The 18,990-nt window shown below is 48.0% G+C and overlaps 1 protein-coding gene across 1 annotated transcript; it reads left to right on the plus strand.

Moving 5' to 3' along the window:
* The first annotated feature begins 1,324 nt into the window (after positions 1–1,324).
* On the plus strand, positions 1,325–12,931 carry LOC121547013 (synaptopodin 2-like protein). Its single transcript, XM_045209935.1, has 6 exons — positions 1,325–1,611; positions 3,730–3,881; positions 4,032–4,307; positions 4,396–4,844; positions 8,970–9,998; positions 10,300–12,931. The coding sequence occupies exons 1-6, from the start codon at positions 1,510–1,512 to the stop codon at positions 12,039–12,041; spliced, it is 3,750 nt and encodes a 1,249-aa protein (XP_045065870.1). The 5' UTR covers positions 1,325–1,509; the 3' UTR covers positions 12,042–12,931.
* The last annotated feature ends 6,059 nt before the right edge of the window (positions 12,932–18,990 follow it).

The raw sequence follows: 18,990 nt of genomic DNA on the forward strand, positions 1-18,990 counted from the left end.
GTAGAAATTGTTGCATGTTGCATTTATATTTTTGTTCAGTATACTTTCAATCCGTTTCTCTGCATATTTCAAGACATGGCATATTGGGGAATATTCTCTTCTCATCTTGATAAAAAAAAAAAGAAGAAACGTGGAAATCAATCAATTCGCCATCACTAACACAATGGAAATATCGAATAATTTCTTATTGAAATAGCATGGGTGACCGAGAAAATGACATGATCACAATAATGCCAGAATAAGACCCTCGATATTTATTGGAAAGGAGCATCAAGCTCATCACCTTTCACTTTCACCACCCTGTGAAGTTCATCATAATGTATTTTTCATCTGTAGCCTAATCAGCATGCTTTCCTGACGAGTCGTAGCGCGAGGACCACACAACATGTCATTGTGTCACTCCAAGTTTACTTCGATATGATTGTTATTATATCAATATATGCTTTTTTGTCGACATTAGGAAAGTTTACCGAACATTTTTCTGTTTCCATCAGGCCTGGCGTGTCATGACATTTTTTTATCGACATGCATTTACTCACATAAAAAGTTTGGATGGAAACCTGGTTAATCACATAGCGTTTTACCGCAGGCTTTTAAATCCGAAAAACGTGTAGCCAGCTGTGGCTACGGGTTGCTGACTTGACGGTAATAAATATGATCAGTAGGCTACTCTATTACCAAAGCTGGTATCGCTTTAGACACAAATCTCTGGTGTTATCATAACAGCAGTGTAATATCTCCCCCTAGCAACACTGACCTGCTATGAAAGGCTGGTGTTAGCTCACTTTGTGAATGTGGAATGTGGATCACAATATGTAGGCCTATGTTCTGCTCTTAAAATACCCCTCACCCCTCACCCCCTCCCTAACCTCTCCTCTCCTTTCTAACTTCACTCTCTTCTCTTCACTCAGGGCAGTTGGAGACAAAGCCTTGGACAGGGCTGGTTTGGGGGTCGGGCCGGTATGTGTGAGAGGGTCATGGGGTTATTTTGGGAGGATCTAGCAGCATCCTGCAGAGTGACATGACACGTGTGGTGGATATAAAACACACACACACACAAACACACAAACCCTCTCACCCCCTGTGGCCCCCTGACAGCCAACACAGCATTCCACTGTTAGCAGACGGAAACTAGTTCCTCTCTCTCTCTCTCTCTCTCTCTCTCTCTCTCTCTCTCTCTATCTCTCAGTCTCTCTCTCTCTCTCTCTCTCTCTCTCTCTCTCTCTATCTCTCTCTCTCTCTCTCTCTCTCTCTCTCTCTCTCTCTCTCTCTCTCTCTCTCTATCTCTCAGTCTCTCTCTCTCTCTCTCTCTCTCTATCTCTCAGTCTCTCGTTCCTTCTCTCTACCCTCTTCCCTCTCAACCCCCCTCTCTCTGGGTTGAGTGGGCTGGGTCACAGAGGAAGTATGTCAGACCAGTGAGACAGCACATACACACAGCAGTCGGAAGAACCAGAGAGACATACACTCTGTGTGCAGTGTGATTTAGTGTGTGTGTGTTACTGAGTAGTGATGGTAGCAGAGGAGGTGGTGGTCATTCTCTCAGGAGGGGCTCCATGGGGCTTCAGACTGCAAGGAGGAGTAGAGCATCAAACACCACTACAGGTGTCCAAGGTACGACTTGTGTGCGTGATAGAGTGGGGTAGGTGGAACAACAGGTTGTGTGTCTGTTACGGTGGGGTGTGGGGACAGGTTGGTATGTGTATGTGTGGAAAAGAGTGGCGTACAGGGGCAGATCATGGAGTAAAAGTTGCAGGAGAGGGCTAGGGAACAGCTGTTGTATATAAATGGTGGTCTCAGGCCGTCAGAGTTATGCCCTCTCCATGTTGTGTGCTGCCTGCCTGGTCATTACTGGTACGATAACTGAACCCTCTGGCACAAAATGACTGCCGTGGCATCAGCCAGGTGGGTGCTACACATTGGTAGAAGCCGGCAAGTTACCCCTTCTCCCCATGTAATGTAAAGCACGTTGAGCAGCTGGACAAGTTCTGTAATGCATTATTATTATCATTACTTAGTTGTGGCTGAGTAACACTTCCTCAAATCCAGAGTTCAGTTTGGTTGTCATGGTGATCGGGTTTTAGGGTCTGTGGGTCATGGGCTGACCCTAATGGACACATGATCTATGACCTTTCTTGGTGTTTAAGTGTGTTTCATCTCTATGTATTCATGTGTGTGTGTGTGTGTTTGAGATGGTGTGTGATAGGAACTATTATGTTGTGTCTGTCAGTGTAGTATGCCAGTAAGACACGATAAGACCACTAAGAGCACAGGAATTGAGGGCATGCTCTCTAAGTGGACACACAGAAACACACACACATGATACGTTGGTGTTGACAGGGCAGAATGCATTTAATCTAATCAGAAATTATATAGTGGAAAGCTGGGCTGTGACCTCACTCTGCAAGGATACTGGGTTCTATTTAATTCTATTCTATTCTATCAACCAGGGGTGGCCAACCCTCCTCATGGAGGGATACAGGGAATGCAGGCTTTTGCTCCATCACAACTTTCAGCTAAACAAGGTCCTGATGAGCAGCTAATCAGTAACTGTTCTATTACCATTGCCAGTCAAGGTCACCTCTAGTTTTATCTGTAGTTGTGTGTGTGTGTATGTGTGTGTGTGTGAGACAGGCCTTTTTTTCCATGGCCTGCTCCAGCTCCTCTTAAATGAGCTATTCTGATCCTGCGGACCTCTCTACTCCCAGCTGGGCTTATCTGAGGCATGTATGCCCTCCACATACTCACACACACACTGTCTGGTGTTGTTGACCAGTAGATGTGAAAGGCGGCGAGTAACGTAAATGCTAATGTTAACCAGACTAATTTGGCATTATGGGTCAATATCAATCACCATATAAAGTGTGTAAAAGGCTACATCCCTGGTTAGCTGCTCTGTGGGTCCGTCTAGGAATGTGGCTGGTTCTACTGCTGGGGTTTATTTTGGGGTGTATGGGGAACACATGGTGAATGTGAGGCATGCCCTCTGACCAGGGCCTGCAATGTGTGGATGGAAGGGGGGAGGGGGGGTGCAGCTGTCTAATACCCCCTCTCTCACTGTGTTTTCCCACAGTGGCTGGGCGTGTGTGTGTGTGTCAATGGGGTAGGGGTGTCTTATTGGATGTTCTGTGTAGTACCAGATTCTGTGTGAAGAAACTGCACTCGACAGGTGATCTACATTTGTAGAACAAGCCGTGCTTGTGTGTGGTTGGTTTGAGAGTCTTATCTTTTAGATGTTCGGTTGTTTAGCATGACATGTCTCTGCTATCTGTCATCTGTCACCTGCTCTTTCTTTCTTTCTCTCCCTCTCTCTTTCTTACCCTCCTTCTCTCTTTCTCTCTCCCCCTGTATCTCTCTTAACCGGCTCTCTCTATCCTCCCCATTTCTCTCCACCTCTCTTCCCCTTTCTCTCCCCCTCTCTTCACCCCTTCTCTTTATCCTCCCCCTCACTCTCTCTCTCTTTCTCTCTCTCTTTCGCTCTCTCTCTATGTCTACAGAGCTCTGCTTCCACCCCCCCCAGCCCCTTTCAGTTATGGATAGGTTTATGACATCATTGCCTAAATTGTACCACCTTTCAGCCCCCCCCCCCATATCCCAAAGCGATGATGACCTCATACCCCATAACCTCATAACTGAGTTGTTCAGCCTCTAGTGGTGGAGGGGCTCTATGACCCCCCCTCCCCCTGTGATTCCATGCTGCTGGATTGAGGCTGTGTATGTTGTGTGTCGCAGGTGCGACGGCGTAGTAAGGCATGCAGGGCTGGCCTGAGGGAGGAGGATGAGTTGGTTGCCATCGGCGACCATGTGTGTGCCGAGCTCAGCCACGCTCAGGCCATGACCCTCATCGACTCCCACTGGCACACACTCAACCTCAGGATCAAGAGGTCAGAGCACACACACGGACGCACGCACACACACACGCATACAAACAAATACACACATACACTAGACCGATACAAGTATAGAATAAGCAAAGCAGATGCATACATACACACACAGCCTGACTATCTCTCCCCCTTTCTTTCTGTCTCCAGGTCTAGGTCTGGGGTCCACTCTGTGGTTCTGTCAGGTCGTTCACCTACACACACAGCCACACACACATACACACCCACACACCCCGTTCTCTCCCCCACTGACGGGCCGGCCTGCCTCACCATCACCTCCCCCCCTGACAGTGAGGCCTACTATGGAGAGACGGACAGTGACGCGGACACACACACACACACACACCGCCGTCAGCGACGCACACCTCCGCATGCACGCTCTCCAGGTCGCCAGCAGGAGGAGGAGGAGACCTCGGAGATGAGCGGGTACGAGACAATAATCATCCCCAACCTTGCTTCCTGGTTTGTACTATGACATCTTGACCTGTCAATCCCTCTCTCTCGCTTCCTCCAGGTATGAGAGCGCTCCAGATGGAGGGGTTTCCCTGCAGGGGCCCTGGGAGCAACTACCCACATTGGGCAGCGGGGTGATCCAACAGTGGGAGCAACCAACAGGATTGGGAACAGGGGGGTTTCAACCTGGAGTACCACGCAGGGAGGTGGTCTTCCAACCCCAACCCCCCCAGGCCCAGCCAGAGTGGACCCACCCAGCCCAGGCCGTCCCACACCCTGAGCAGGGCGAGCCGGTAGGGGGAAGAGAGGCGGAGGGAGAGGGAGACAGTGGGTTCCAGGAGGCAGGGGTGTGTGTGGGCCTGGCCTGCTCACCCCTGGTGTCTCCAGAGCGGGCTAAAGGAGCCATGATGCTGGGCTCCAGCCGACAGATGGTTCCCATGGTGGGCGCCCAGCTGACCCCACTCAGTGATGATCTAGCTACTACGTACAAGGACAAGGCCAGGCAAGCCAGTGAGTACACTATACCAGATACCCTACACACTATACAAACTACAGCCTACACATGAACTCTTCAGCTGCTTTGAACGGTCTCTGCGAAGCCTGTGGATTGTCTGAGTGTGTGGGAGTAAAGCTGTCTGAGCTGTGATAGGACTCCCTCTGGTGTTGTTCTGCTGTAAGTTCAGCATCTCACCTTGTGGTCAGCTAGGAGGGGGGGCATTAGAGAGAAAGAGAGAGAGAGGAAGGGGGGGAGGAAGAGAGGAAGATATATTTCTAGTTGCTGTCTATCCTATGAATCAAAGGCATCATCTCCTATTTCTGCTCCCTCCCCTGCCTCTAGTTTCTCCAGTCAGTATTCTAAGCCCTGGTCTCATCCAGAGTATTTATAGTTGGGCAGCAAGCATTCCCCTCTAGCCTTAATGGACACACGGACACAACTGACCTCACATTTAGTGATCCACACAGCTGAATATGCAATGGGGGAGGGGGCAGCATACATTATCAATTATATATACCCTATTTATTTCAATCTGTAAATAAGGTTTCAAGGACACTTTGTCAAAAACAACATTCTTCCCATGATGCTAGACATACATTACCGGTCAAAAGTTTTAGAACACCTACACATTCAAGGGTTTTTCTTTATTTGTACTATTTTCTACATTGTAGAATAATAGTGAAGACATCAAAACTATGAAATAACACATATGGAATCATGTAGTAACCAAAAAAGTGTTAAACAAATCAAAATGTTTTTTATATTTGAGATTCTTCAAATAGCCACCCTTTGCCTTGGCATTCTCTCAACCAGCTTCACCTGGAATGCTTTTCTAACAGTCTTGAAGGAGTTCCCACATATGCTGAGCACTTGTTGGCTGCTTTTCCTTTACTCTGCGGTCCAACTCATCCCAAACCATCTCAATTGGGTTGAGGTCGGGTGATTGTGGAGGCCAGGACATCTGATGCAGCACTCAAATCACTCTCCTTCTTGGTAAAATAGCCCTGGAGGTGTGTTGGGTCATTGTCCTGTTGAAAAACAAATGATAGTCCCACTAAGCCCAAACCAGATTTGATGGCGTATCGCTGCAGAATGCTGTGGTAGACATTCTGGTTAAGTTTGCCTTGAATTCTAAATAAATCCCAGACAGTGTCACCAGCAAAGCACCCCCACACCATAACACCTCCTCCTCCATGCTTCACGGTGGGAAGTACACATGCAGAGATCATCCGTTCACCCACACCGCATCTCACAAAGCCATGGTGGTTGGAACCAAAAATCTCAAATTTTGACTCCAGACCAAAGGACAAATTTCCACCGGTCTAATGTCCATTGCTCGTGTTTCTTGGCCCAAGCAAGTCTCTTCTTCTTATTGGTGTCCCTTAGTAGTGGTTTCTTTGCAGCAATTCGACAATGAAGGCCTGTTTCACAGAGTCTCCTCTGAACAGTTGATGTTGAGATGTGTCTGTTACTTGAACTCTGTGAAGCATTTATTTGGGCTGCAATTTCTGAGGCTGGTAATTCTAATGAATTTATCCTCTGCAGCAGAGGTAACTCTGGGTCTTCCATTACTGTGGGGGTCCTCATGAGAGCCAGTTTCATTATAGCGCTTGATGGTTTTTGCGACTGCACTTGATGATTCCATATGTGTTATTTCATAGTTTTGATGTCTTCACTATTATTCTACAATGTAGAAAATAGTAAAAATAAAGAAAAACCCTTGAATGAGTAGGTGTTCTAAAACCTCTGACCGGTAGTGTATGTACTGTATATCTGACCTGCTTAGATGACTACATGAATCCCTCACGCCTGTCTACCTCACCCTGAACTAAAGCAGCTGGTTGTGACTCATTGATTTTGATCCTGAGCACAGTTTTAGCCTGCTGAGCTAAAGCCTAGGCATTAGTTTGAGGCACTAATGCAAGTCTTCAGGTTTCAGGCAAGGTTACATCTTGGACAGAGACAATAGTGACAGACTGTTGACTGATGGGACAATAGACCTGTCCTTTCTCATATGACACACACACACACACACATACACACAAACACACACACACACATACACACACTGGTGGGGATTGGAGGAAAGGGTTGTGTGTGTTGGGGGGTTGCATGGCGTGAGGTGTCAACAGTAAAGAATGACAGCTAAGAGTAATGAGCAAGTTGTTCTTGACGACCAAGAACAACACACACACACACACCTTTCACAAGGTTGTTGTGTGGACATTCCTTGGTGTATGTAAGGTGGGTGAAGGAAGCGGGAGACCCTGATAGACTGTGTGTGTGTATGCATGCGCATGTGTGTGCCCAGACAGGTGTGCATAGGATGTCCCCTGTAGCTCAGTTGGTAGCGCATGGTGCTTGCAACGCCAGGGTTGTGGGTTCATTTCCCACAGGGGGCCAGTATGAAAATGTATGCACTCACTAACTGTAAGTCGCTCTGGATAAGAGCGTCTGCTAAATGACTAAAATGTAAATGTAAAATGATGTTCCCCCATGATGAAAGGGGGGCATGACTGAGCAAGTTTGGGAAGCACTGATCTAGCTAATGATTAGCACAGATGGGCAACCCCATGCTTCAGCCTATTTATTTATAGGCTCTATGCTGCATCAGTTGGGCTACATATGATAATGCTTATTGCTAAATAACACAGCAGCCTGATAATATAGACCAATATGTTGTTAGGCTCATTTCTAGACATTCATTTTGGAGTAGAAAAGTTACCAAAACGGACTTTCTCACAGTCGCTTTACAAACAAAATGACATGCCAAGCATGGTGAAGGGTACACAAATAAGCATAATATGGCATTTAAAGGGGGATGGTGGTGACTCTCTGAACTGATTCTTATAGTTTTCCCAATTATTAGCAACAATTCAGAATTGGGCAGACTGTGTAAACACAACCTTAGAGTTAGACCAACAGTTTAAAAGTAATACGGAAATTATTGGTGTTTCAGTTGTGATTTGGATATATTGACCAAATTATCAGTAATATTTTGTATTTTCTCTTCAAAATTCACCAGGAACAACCATTTCACAGCAATGTCCCTGGACCCCCCTAGAAAGGTGTTGACCCCAGAACCCATTAACCCTGACCACCAAATATGTAGCACAAAGTTACGCCCTTGCAGACAGGGATGTGGATACTGACAGACAGTCTAACTGGTCGCTGCTGAACTGGGGAGTGGGGGGAATTTAGTGCTTTGAGCCTCCCAGCACACTCTCCTGTCTGTCAGGGTTGAACCACCCCCCAAACGTGTTGATGGTGTCACCTATCATGGTGTCATCATGGATTTGAGTGACATTCCAGATGCTATGATGTCATTCTGACATAATTCTAACCAGACCTTTCTTATTCATTACAGTTACTTATTTAATCAAGGGCATCATTTCAGCTGAACCTTGGGTATGGCAAAGTGACGGGGGGATTTCTTTAAAAAGTGAAGCTCATGTACTGCATATCTACAAAATGTACAAACTCTAAAATGCAATTTGGAGAACAGCAAAAACAAGCAAAATTTACTCCAACCATTATCACCTTGTTGCTGTTTGTTCATTCACCTGTCAATAGGGGATTTAACATTCGACCCACTAGCTCAGCACCGGGATTAAAACTCTAGTTTAGTTTCATGCTAAGTCAAACAGCAGTTACCTAACCAAAGCCATCTTTACCTCTGCAATGTGTTGAGAAAAAGTCCAGCTGTTCCCTGCAGCTGCGTCGATGCGCTCTCCACAGAGAGGAAGAAGCGAAACAAGAGGTTTCACTCTCGACAAAATCTGTCCAAAATAAACCAAATCTGTCTCTATGGGCTTATTTTGACCTAAGCTTGTCGCCTGCCTTCTCGCCTTTGGGACAATGATCTCCCATTGTTAGGGCGGAGACATGAGCATCTCGTCATTAATTATAGATCTCTGCTCTCCATAAAGCCAGACAGCCATACAAACAAATACCACTAAACTGCATTTGCATTTTAATCGGGATTGGAATGATTTTAGTAGCCTATTTTAAATTATTGGTGTTGAGCTATGGTATGGCGACTGCCATATCCAATTGACACCCCTGTATTTAATCCTCTGTTCTCTCTTACTCTCTCTCCCCCTCCTCCCCCTCCTCCCATCCCTGCCCCTGTCTCCCAGAGCTGCAGAGAGGAGAGAGTGTGGTAGAGAAGCAGGTGAAAGAGGCTCGTACTAAATGTCGTTCCATCGCGTCCCTGCTCACCGACGCTCCGAACTCCAACTCTAAAGGAATTCTCATGTTCAAGAAGAGACGCCAGCGTGCCAAGAAGTACACCCTCACCTGTTTCGGCCGCGTGGAGGGGGAGATGGGTCCTGAGACTGGGGGAGAGACAGAGGGAGAGGAGGAGGGGAATTCCTTCCTCTCGGGTTCAGAGGTGGATGAAGAGGGCTTCGCTGGAACCTTTGACCCCACCTGGGACAGCGGATACCTGGACCTGCTGGATAGGAGGAGCTCCGCCTGCCCATCCACCTATAACTCAAGGCCCCAAACACCAACCAATCAAAGCTCAGGGTTGGATTCCTCAGTTTATCAGAGCCCAGAGATTAATGTGTCAATCAATCAGGGCTCTGGGGTGAATGCCCTGGCCTATCAGAGCCCAGGGCTGGACTCCATAGCCTATCAGGGGAAAGAGACGGAGCAGTATGAGCAGCAAAGGAAAATGGCCACCCATGTCGCCTATAACCCTGCCGCTAACCCCTCTCCGGCTGCAGGTTTGTCCAACCGGGGCTCTGTAGGGGTGAGTCGGGCCAGTGTGGTTCTGACCCCTCACTCTCACACCCCTATCCTCCAGCCTGACCTAAACCCTAACCCTAACCCGCCTGGAGGGATCCATAACCGCACGGCACGCCCTTTCACCTCAGGCCTTGCCCCATCTCGCCCTCCAGCCACCCCTATCATCTTCCGACCTGTCCAGCCCATTCCTGCCGTGACAATGGTTTCCAAACCCATTGCTGCGGTATCCATGGTGACCATTACCCCTCCTCGCCCTTCAGTGGGGCCGCAGGCAAGGAGAGCGGTCTCCAGTACCTCTCTCTACATCCCCCCTAGACCTGCTGCAGCCATCCTCTCTCCTCCTCCCTCTGTCCTCTCTCCTCCTCCTGTTCTACCTCCTCCCACCTCTCTGGCCTCAGCTCCCTTCTCTCCTACCTGCACTCCCTCTCAACCTTTCACTCCTCCCTCTGTCCTCTCTCCTCCTCCTGTTCTACCTCCTCCCTCCTCTCTGGCTTCAGCTCCCTTCTCTCAACCTTTCACTCCTCCCTCTGTCCTCTCTCCTCCTCCTGTTCTACCTCCTCCCTCCTCTCTGGCCTCAGCTCCCTTCTCTCCTACCTGCACTCCCTCTCAACCTTTCACTCCTCCCTCTGTCCATACTGCCTCCTCTCTCTCTTCTGCCCCCTATTATCTTCCTCATCATCCTCCTCAACCCACCCAACACTTCTGCTCCTTGACTGCTCCTCAACCTTTCTCCCCTCCTCCTCACTCCCCAGTCTATCCATCCTCTGCTGTGGCTGCCCAGCCCTTCTCTGCTCCTCCTTCTCATAATCAACCCTTCTCTCCTTCTTATGCCACACCTTACTCTCACCCACCCCCCTGCTCAGACTCAACCCCCTCCTCCCCTGACCTTCAACCCCTATGTTGCTATGACAACCCCTGCCATAGCAACTCCCTCCACTGCCCAGCCCCCATCTTCTGATTCGCTGTCCTCCCGTGAGCAGCGTATCGCCGTCCCCGCCTCCAGAACAGGCATCCTTGCGGAGGCGCGTCATCGCAGCAACAAGAAGCCCATGTTCCGTCCGTCCGTGGAGAAAAAGGACGTGTCTCCCAACCCGGCCCTGCTCGAATTGCTCCAAAACCCGGACGCACCAACCAGGATGGGTCCAGGCCGCGGTCCCGGCCCCAGCCCCATGGGGCCTAGTGGAGGAGTTGGAGGTGGGGAGACTGGAGGTGAGTCTGGCCCTGAAGAGGACTGGTTGAGGCTGGGGGCCGAGGCCTGTAACTTCATGCAGGCCCAGAGAGGCCCCAAACCCCCTCCTGTGGCCCCTAAAACGCAGGGCCCTCCACAGATACCCCAGCTAGCGGGGAAGGGGGGTCAGCTGTTCGCCCGTAGGCAGAGCAGGATGGATCGCTATGTGGTGGAGAGCACCCCCTCCTCACCCCAACCCTCTCCCGGCCAACCCCGCCAGCCCTCTCCCACCCCCTCCCTCCCCTCTCAATTCAAATATTCTTCCAGCTGCAGAGCCCCCCCCCCCATCAGCTACAACCCCCTCCTTTCCCCCTCCTGCCCCTTGCAGGCCCAGCGTCAGAGGGCACGGATAGCAGGGCAGGTTGGGGGACCAGCGGGTCATAAAGCCGCCCCTGGGGGTCAGAAGGCTCTAGGTATCAAGGCTCTGGACTTCATGAGTCGCCAGCCCTACCAGTTAAACTCCTCCCTCTTCAGTTACGGGGGCGGGACTCCCCAGCAAGCACAGGCCTATCAGCAGCAGCCGCGCATGATGGGCGGCTCCCGCGGTCCAATCAAGATGCCACGTGTGTATGAGGTCAAGCGCTTCTCCACACCACCTCCCATAGGCCCCTCCCCTACGATCATCGTCCCACGGTCAGCGACCACGCTGGGAGAACCGCTGTGGAGGTCTGATGTCATTTCCCCTCTGCCAACAGCCAATTCCTGCTACCAATCCCCCTCTAACCCCCCTACCAGCCTCAGCCCCAGTGGGGCTCTCCTCCTCCAGCCCCCACCGCCCCCCTCCCTCAGCTCCCTAGCTTCTCCTCTGCCCATGTCCCTAACCCTCACCCCTACCCCTCCCAGCCCCACGCCCTCCAACAGGGTAACAGGCAGTTTAAGAGTGCCCCTGATCTCAGCCCTCTTGCCCACACCCCACCTCGCCCTGCCTCCACCCAGCCCTCCAGAGTGCCTCGCCCGAGATTCAGCACCTCTAACCTGGGTCTGCAACCCAGTGTCTGGCGCCCCGGATCCACCATGCACTGAGATTACAGACCATGGACTGGCACAAAATGACAGGAATATAAATACCCCCACATTTAGTTGTGAATTGCAAAGTTTTGGTCTTTGTCATGTCAAAGAAGATGTTAGTATTGTCCATTGCAGGGGTTTTCTTGATCACATTCATTCACATGCTTTTATTGAGTTCTTGTTTGGACACAATTGCAACTCTTGGATCACACCACACATTTAATCATTTTTCTTCTTATGGTCATTTGACCACCTCCGTTTCTCCTCATAAAAATATTTTTTGATGTATAGTTGATACACGTAGTTGATATAGTTGATATGTATAAATATATTCATGTAAAATAAGTATTTAATGACAATCAAAACGAAAAGAGTGATCTAAAATGAGAGAGACATGGATAGGGAGAGAACATGGGACATGATGTGAAGTTTAATGGAGCTTCTTTAAAGCGATGGGAACGACAGAATAAAGGTGAAAATAAAGAATGAAGTTTAATGATTAACTGATAAATGGAGGATGTGCTAAAGACAAGCCTGTGGAAGGAGAGAGTGAGGAAAGATAGAGAGGAGAGAAAATAAGAGTCCTCCCTAAGAGACAAACGGTTAGGTAATATGCTGATCTGTAAAAGGCTAGGATGGACTATATACCTGCTGTGTGCTGCCATTGTGACTTTAGCTCAGCGGGCTAACACAGTCTCATGGAGCGAAGACGACCCGGGTTCAAAACCCAGTTGGTCACATAAAGGCCTGAATCTAAAATAGAGATCTGACTGCATTATAACTATATTGTACTTATCTTCTTAGTGCTCATATAATATTATTATTGTCATGATTATTGTGATTATATTCTTATTATGAATATTATAAAATATACCTTTTTTTTGGCTTCATATGATTGTGTCAGAGTATTGCACAGTAGTACATCAGGATGTGTTTGTTAGATTTTTCCCCCACTTCATAAAGTGCACCCTTTATTGTTATAAGGAAGGGACGGGAGGGGTGGAAGGGACGGGAGGTAGGAGGTAGTGGTGATGATTTGTCTGATTGTTGATGTGAGAGCTGTTAAGATGTTATTCTGTAGTTCAGAGAAATAAAACTAGATGTGAAACTCTCCAGCTGTCTGTCTGTCTCTACCTATGTCAGCAACATCATGCCACCTCCAATATGCAGGACTGGGTAAGAGAGACTGGGTAGGAGTTATATTATGAGCATCTGGGACAGTCCCTACCTTCATCCACTTGTGGTGATAACTGGTACTGTGCTGAGTCCTGTGGGGCCTTTGGCTCCCTTGACATTAGGCCCTTTTTTATTTTAACACACACACCACACACACACACATCTTCGTACACTAACTATCACTATCACTAACTATCACTATCACTAACTATCACTATCACTAACTATCACTATCACTAACTATCACTATCACTAACTATCACTATCACTAACTATCACTATCACTATCACTAACTATCACCCATCCTATTTTTAGTCATGTTAATCTCCAGTCATCTGGTTGAGGGCCGAGTGCTGGACTCTAAACACTGACTCATTTTTACAATGTTATTAGAGTAAAGACATCAGAAGAATTACGCTCTCTATGTTCCCGTCTCTCTCCCTCCCTCTCTCACGGTGGTCAGTTGTGTAACAGAGATCTGATTGATATGGGGACACAGACACCTGTTTACTCTAAAGGTGTAAATCCTGTCTGAAGGGTGGACCAGAGGTGGGACAAAGTCATTGTTATGCAAGTCACAAGTAAGTCTCAAGTCTTTGCCCTCGAGTCCCGAGTCAAGTCGAGTCAAAGATGAGGCAAGTCCCAAGTCGAGTCAAAAGTCAAAGCCATCAAGTCTCAAGTCGAGTCCAAAGTCCTACATTTTAGTTTCGAGTCATTTCAAGTCCTCTTAGCAAGCCTTTGCAAGTCATTACAAGTCCTCGTAGCAAGTCTTCTCGAGTCATAAGGCGCAAGTCCAAGTCAAGTCACGAGTCATTGATGTTAAAGTCCAAGTCGAGTTGCAAGTCTTTGTACATTTTGTCGAGTCGAGTCTGAAGTCATCAAATTCATGACTCGAGTCTGACTCGAGTCCAAGTCACATGACTCGAGTCCACACCTCTGGGGTGGACTGGACACTTCACCATGGTGAGAAACAAGGAGCAGAGGGAAGAGGGGGAAGTCATTATCTTTCTCTACCCTCTATTCAATTATTCCTCCCTCCCTACCTTTTCACTCACACCCCTTAAAATCTCTCTCTCTCTCTCTCTCTCTCTCTCTCTCTCTCTCTCTCTCTCTCTCTCTCTCTCTCTCTCTCTCTCTCTCTCTCTGCTCTCTCTCTCTCTCTCTCTCTCTCTCTCTCTCTCTCTCTCTCTCTCTCTCTCTCTCTCTCCCTCTCTCAATTTCAATTCAATTCAATTTGCTTTATTGGCATGATGTAACAATGTACATATTGCCAAAGCTTATTTTAGATATTTACACTATTAACATAATTAAAATAATAATCATCAATATTGTCAACGGGACAACAGTAACAACAATAACCAAGGGTCAAAATAACCATTGAACAATAACAATATAGAGGACATGTGCAGGTTGGTTGGTCTGTCAGACACTGTCCCTCATCTTATGGCAGGCAGCAATGTAGTGCGCTGCCAACCCACAGCTCTCTGCGTCCTCCCCCAACTGGACGGGTAGCCTATTCTCATCAGAGAGGTCTTTGAAACCGTCTTTGGTGAAATGACACTCTCTAATTGTTTCATATTTTTGACATTTTGTAAGGAAATGCAGCTCTGTCTCAGGTTCTGCTGTGTTGCAGTGGTTGCACAGCCTTTCCTCTACAGGGAGCCAGGTTTTCCTGTGTCTACCCTTCTCAATGGCAAGGCTGTGCTCACTGAGCCTGTACTTTGTCAAGGTTTTTCTAAGGTTTTGATCAGTAACCATGGTCAAATAGTTAGCCACGGTGTACTGTCGATTTAGGGCCAGATAGCACTGCATTTTACTTTGTGCTTGTGCTTGTGTTTCCCAATAAGCAATATAGTTTTGTTTTGACTGTGTTGTAATTTGGTTTATTCTGATTAATTGGATGTTCTGGTCCTGAGGCTTCAGTGTGTTAGTAGAACAGGTTTGTGAACTCAGCCCCAGGACCAGCTGGATGAGGGGACTATTTTCTTTGCTCAGCTCTTGGCATTGCAGGGCTTGGTAATGATATGAGAGGGGGTCACTGTATTTTAGATGTTTCCAAAACTTAATTGCTCTTTTTTGAGTTTTTATTATTAGTGGATATTGGCCTAATTCTGCCCTGCATGCAGTGTTTGTAGTTTTCCTCTGGACATGTAGGATAATCTTACAGAACTCTGCATGCAGAGTTTCAATTGGGTGTTTGTCCCATTTGGTGAAATCTTGTTTTCCAAGTGGAACCCACCCCTCGCTGCCATAAAGTGCAATTGGTTCAATGACACATTCAATTAGTTTTAGCCAAATTTGAATAGGTATTTCAATTTGAATTTGTTTTTTGATGGCGTAGAATGCCCTGCGTGCTTTCTCTCTCAGTTAATTCACTGCATCATTAAGGTGTCCAGTTGAGCTTATTTTTAAACCAAAGTAATTGTAGTGTGTGCAGTACTCTATATATGTTGTACCAATTGAGAACTTTGGTCTATTTCCCTGAGATCTGGATCTTCTCTGGAAAATCATTATTTTATTATTTTTGGGGTTTACTGCCAGGGCCCAGGTCTGGCAGTACTGCTCTAGCAGGTCCAGGCTCTGCTGTAGTCCTCTGTAGCTCAGCTGGTAGAGCACGGCGCTTGTAACGCCAAGGTAGTGGGTTCGATCACCGGGACCACCCATACACAAAAAAATAAAATAATGTATGCACGCATGACTGTAAGTCGCTTTGGATAAAAGCGTCTGCTAAATGGCATATTATTATTACTGTAGGCCAGGTGCTGTGTGTGTAAGCAGGCATAGGTCATCTGCGAAGAGCAGGCGTTTAACCTCTGAATTGTGGAGACTAACACCAGGGGCTGGGGATTTTTCTAGAATAGTGGCCAATTCGTTGTTGTAAATATTGAAGAGTGCAGGGTTGAGATTGCAACCCTGGCGAGGGCCCCGCCCCTGGTTAAAGAATTCTGTTATTTTCTTGCCAGTTTCAATGCTGCACACATTGCCAGTATACATTGATTTAATTATGTTTTACCACACATACACCACTTTGTAGAACAGTCCTGTATGCCAAATAGAATCAAATGCTTTTTGGAAGTCGATAAAGCAAGCGTACATTTTGGTATTATTTTGGTGGACATGTTTATCTATCAGGGTGTGTAGGGTGTAAAAATGATCGGTTGTGTGATGTTTTGGTATAAATCCAATTTGGCTTTTACTCAAGACATTGTGCTTATTAAGGAAGTTTAGAACTCTTACATTTATAATACTACAGAGAACCTTCCCCAGGTTACTGTTCACACAAATGCCTCTATAATTGTTAGGGTCAAATATGTCTCCGTTCTTAAAGATTGGGGTTATGAGTCCTTCATTCCAGATGTCAGGGAAATAACCTACACTCAGGATCAAATTAAACAGTTTTAATATAGCCAATTGACATTTTGCACTAGTGAATTTGAGCATCTTATTTAGGATGCCATCAGGTCCGCATGCTTTTTTAAATTTGAGGGCCTGATGTTTCTTATAGAGCTCCTGGTCAGTAATTGGGGAGTCCAATGGATTTTGATTGTCCTTTATCGCTTTTTCTAATCCATTCAACTTCTCATGAATTTGGCATTGTTCTGCGCTTGTGTCAATTTGAACGGTGTTGCAGAGTGTTTTAAAATGGGTTGTCCATATGTCACCATTTTGTATCGCTAATTCCTCTTGTTTTGATTTAGTTTATTTTTTTTTCTCAAATTCTGACAGAAGTTGTTTGTGTTTCTGGAGTCCTCAATTAGTGTCAGCTGCTTGCTGTTGTACTGTGCTTTTTTGGTTCTGAGTGTACGTTTATAGAGTTTAAAAGTAATTCACCATTATTTGGGTCTCTGTGCTTTTGGTTTGATAGTGTTCTAAGTTTTTTCCTTATCATTTTACAATCTGCATCAAACCAGTTGTCATCTGTGGTCTTTTTTTTTATTTTTTTTTAAATCAATTTCAATTGTGCTTCTTTTGCCGTTTGCCTGAATATATAGTTGATATTTTTTTACTGCTAGATTGATGCCTGTCATGGTTTCGGCCGAGGCTGCTCCTCCTCCTTGTTCGGGCAGGCTTCGGCGGTCGTCGTCCCCGGAGTACTAGCTGCCACCGTTCGATGTTTCATGTTTGTTTGGTTTTGTCTGTTTGTACACCTGTCCCTTGTTAGTGTTTGATTTTGTTTCCTATTTAGTTATCGTGTGTTGGGGCAGGTGTTATGTGTGATTGTTATGTCAGCTGTTGCTGTTGATGGTTTTTCTCTCTCGTGTTGTTTGTGTCGAGAGTCCGCACTGCGTGCGCCTTTTCTTGTTTTACGCACTGTTGTGTGTGTGCGTAATTTGTTCATGCCTCCCGGTTGGGTTGGCTATTCACCTGCTTGGAGTTACTATTTTGGATTACTAAAGTCTGTTGACGAACACCCTTGTTCCTGCGCTTGATTCCCTGCACCACATCCACACTCAGCGTTCTGACAGAATCACACATCACACCATGGAATCAGCAGGAGCAACCGCGCCAACAGAGATCATGGAGGACCGTCTTCGTGGGCAGGAGGACAGGATCAACCAGATCGGTCACGCCCTGGATCGGGTGATGAACACTCTCCACCGATGGGAAAGCAGCGGGGTACCCACGCCCCCACCTACCGGACCATCCCCATCGGTCAGTCCTCCTGTCCACCTTCCGGAAACCAGTGGGATTCGGCTCTCGCTCCCGAGGGCATACGACGGCTCCGCTGCCGGGTGTCAAGGGTTCCTGCTGCAAGTGGAGCTCTACCTCGCCACCGTACACCCGGCGCCCTCGGGACACGAGAGCGTCTCCGCCCTCATCTCCTGTCTCACCGGCAAGGCGTTGGAGTGGGCCAACGCCGAATGGAGGAGAATGGACGCCGCTACCATTACCTATGCAGAGTTCTCCCGCCGCTTCCGTGCCGTGTTTGACCATCCACCAGAAGGGAAGGCGGCGGGGGAGCGTCTGTTCTACCTCCGACAGGGGATGAGGAGCGCCCAGGATTTTGCTCTGGAGTTCCGGACTCTAGCGGCAGATGCAGGGTGGAATGAGCGGGCCCTCATAGACCACTTCCGCTGCAGCCTCCGGGAGGACGTCCAGAGAGAGTTGGCGTGCAGGGATACCACGTTGTCGTTTGACCAACTGGTCGACATGGCCTTTCGGCTGGACACCCTGCTCGCCACCCGTGGACGTCCCGGGTGGGGGTCGCCCATTTCACCCTCCAGCACCTCCGAGCCGAGCCCTATGGAGCTCGGGGGTGCTGGCGCTAGAGAACGGAGGAGTAGGAACCCGAGGGGGGCCGTTCCCTGCACTAACTGTGGCCGTGGAGGGCACACCGCGGCTAGGTGTTGGGGAAGGTCCCCGGTGGAGGTGAAGGCAGGCCACGCATTGGGGAGTCCCCCAGGTGAGTAGGCGCCCTACTTACCCAGAGCTTTCTGTCGTTCACATAACCTTGCCTGTTTGTTTTCCACAGGTTGCACCTCGTTCCCAGCATAAGGCGCTAGTAGATTAAGGCGCAGCTGGGAATTTTGTAGATCGCCAGTTCTGTGTAGAGTTAGGGATTCCTCTCCTTCCCGTTGATAAGCCTTTCCCTGTACATGCCCTAGATAGCCGTCCGTTAGGATCTGGGTTGATTAGGGAGGTCACAGCGCCCCTTAAGATGGTGGCGCAGGGGGGTCATGAGGAGACGATTCAGCTCTATCTGATTGACTCTCCTGCGTATCCGGTGGTGCTGGGGCTTCCCTGGTTGATTACCCATGACCCTACTATTTCGTGGCGAGAGAAAGCTCTTAAAGGGTGGTCTGCTCAGTGTGAGGGGCTGTGTCTGGGTGTTTCCATAGGGGCGACCTCGGTGGAAAGTCCGAATCTAATGCCAGCACTGCATATTCCCCCAGTATGAGGATTTGAAACTGGTGTTTAGTAAGACTAGGGCGGCGCAGCTGCCGCCTCATAGACAGGGGGATTGTGCGATAGATCTCCAGTCAGGAGCAGCCCT

This window comes from Coregonus clupeaformis, chromosome 31 (assembly GCF_020615455.1).
Source record: "Coregonus clupeaformis isolate EN_2021a chromosome 31, ASM2061545v1, whole genome shotgun sequence".
Classification (NCBI taxonomy): Eukaryota; Metazoa; Chordata; class Actinopteri; order Salmoniformes; family Salmonidae; genus Coregonus; species Coregonus clupeaformis.

Excerpts from the sequence above, each read along its gene's own strand:
- LOC121547013 (XM_045209935.1), top strand. The coding sequence starts at position 1,510 with ATGGTAGCAGAGGAGGTGGTGGTCATTCTCTCAGGAGGGGCTCCATGG. Across the intron at positions 1,612-3,729 it reads CACCACTACAGGTGTCCAAG|GTGCGACGGCGTAGTAAGGC; the intron begins GTACGACTTGTG and ends TGTGTGTCGCAG. Across the intron at positions 3,882-4,031 it reads CTCAACCTCAGGATCAAGAG|GTCTAGGTCTGGGGTCCACT; the intron begins GTCAGAGCACAC and ends TTCTGTCTCCAG.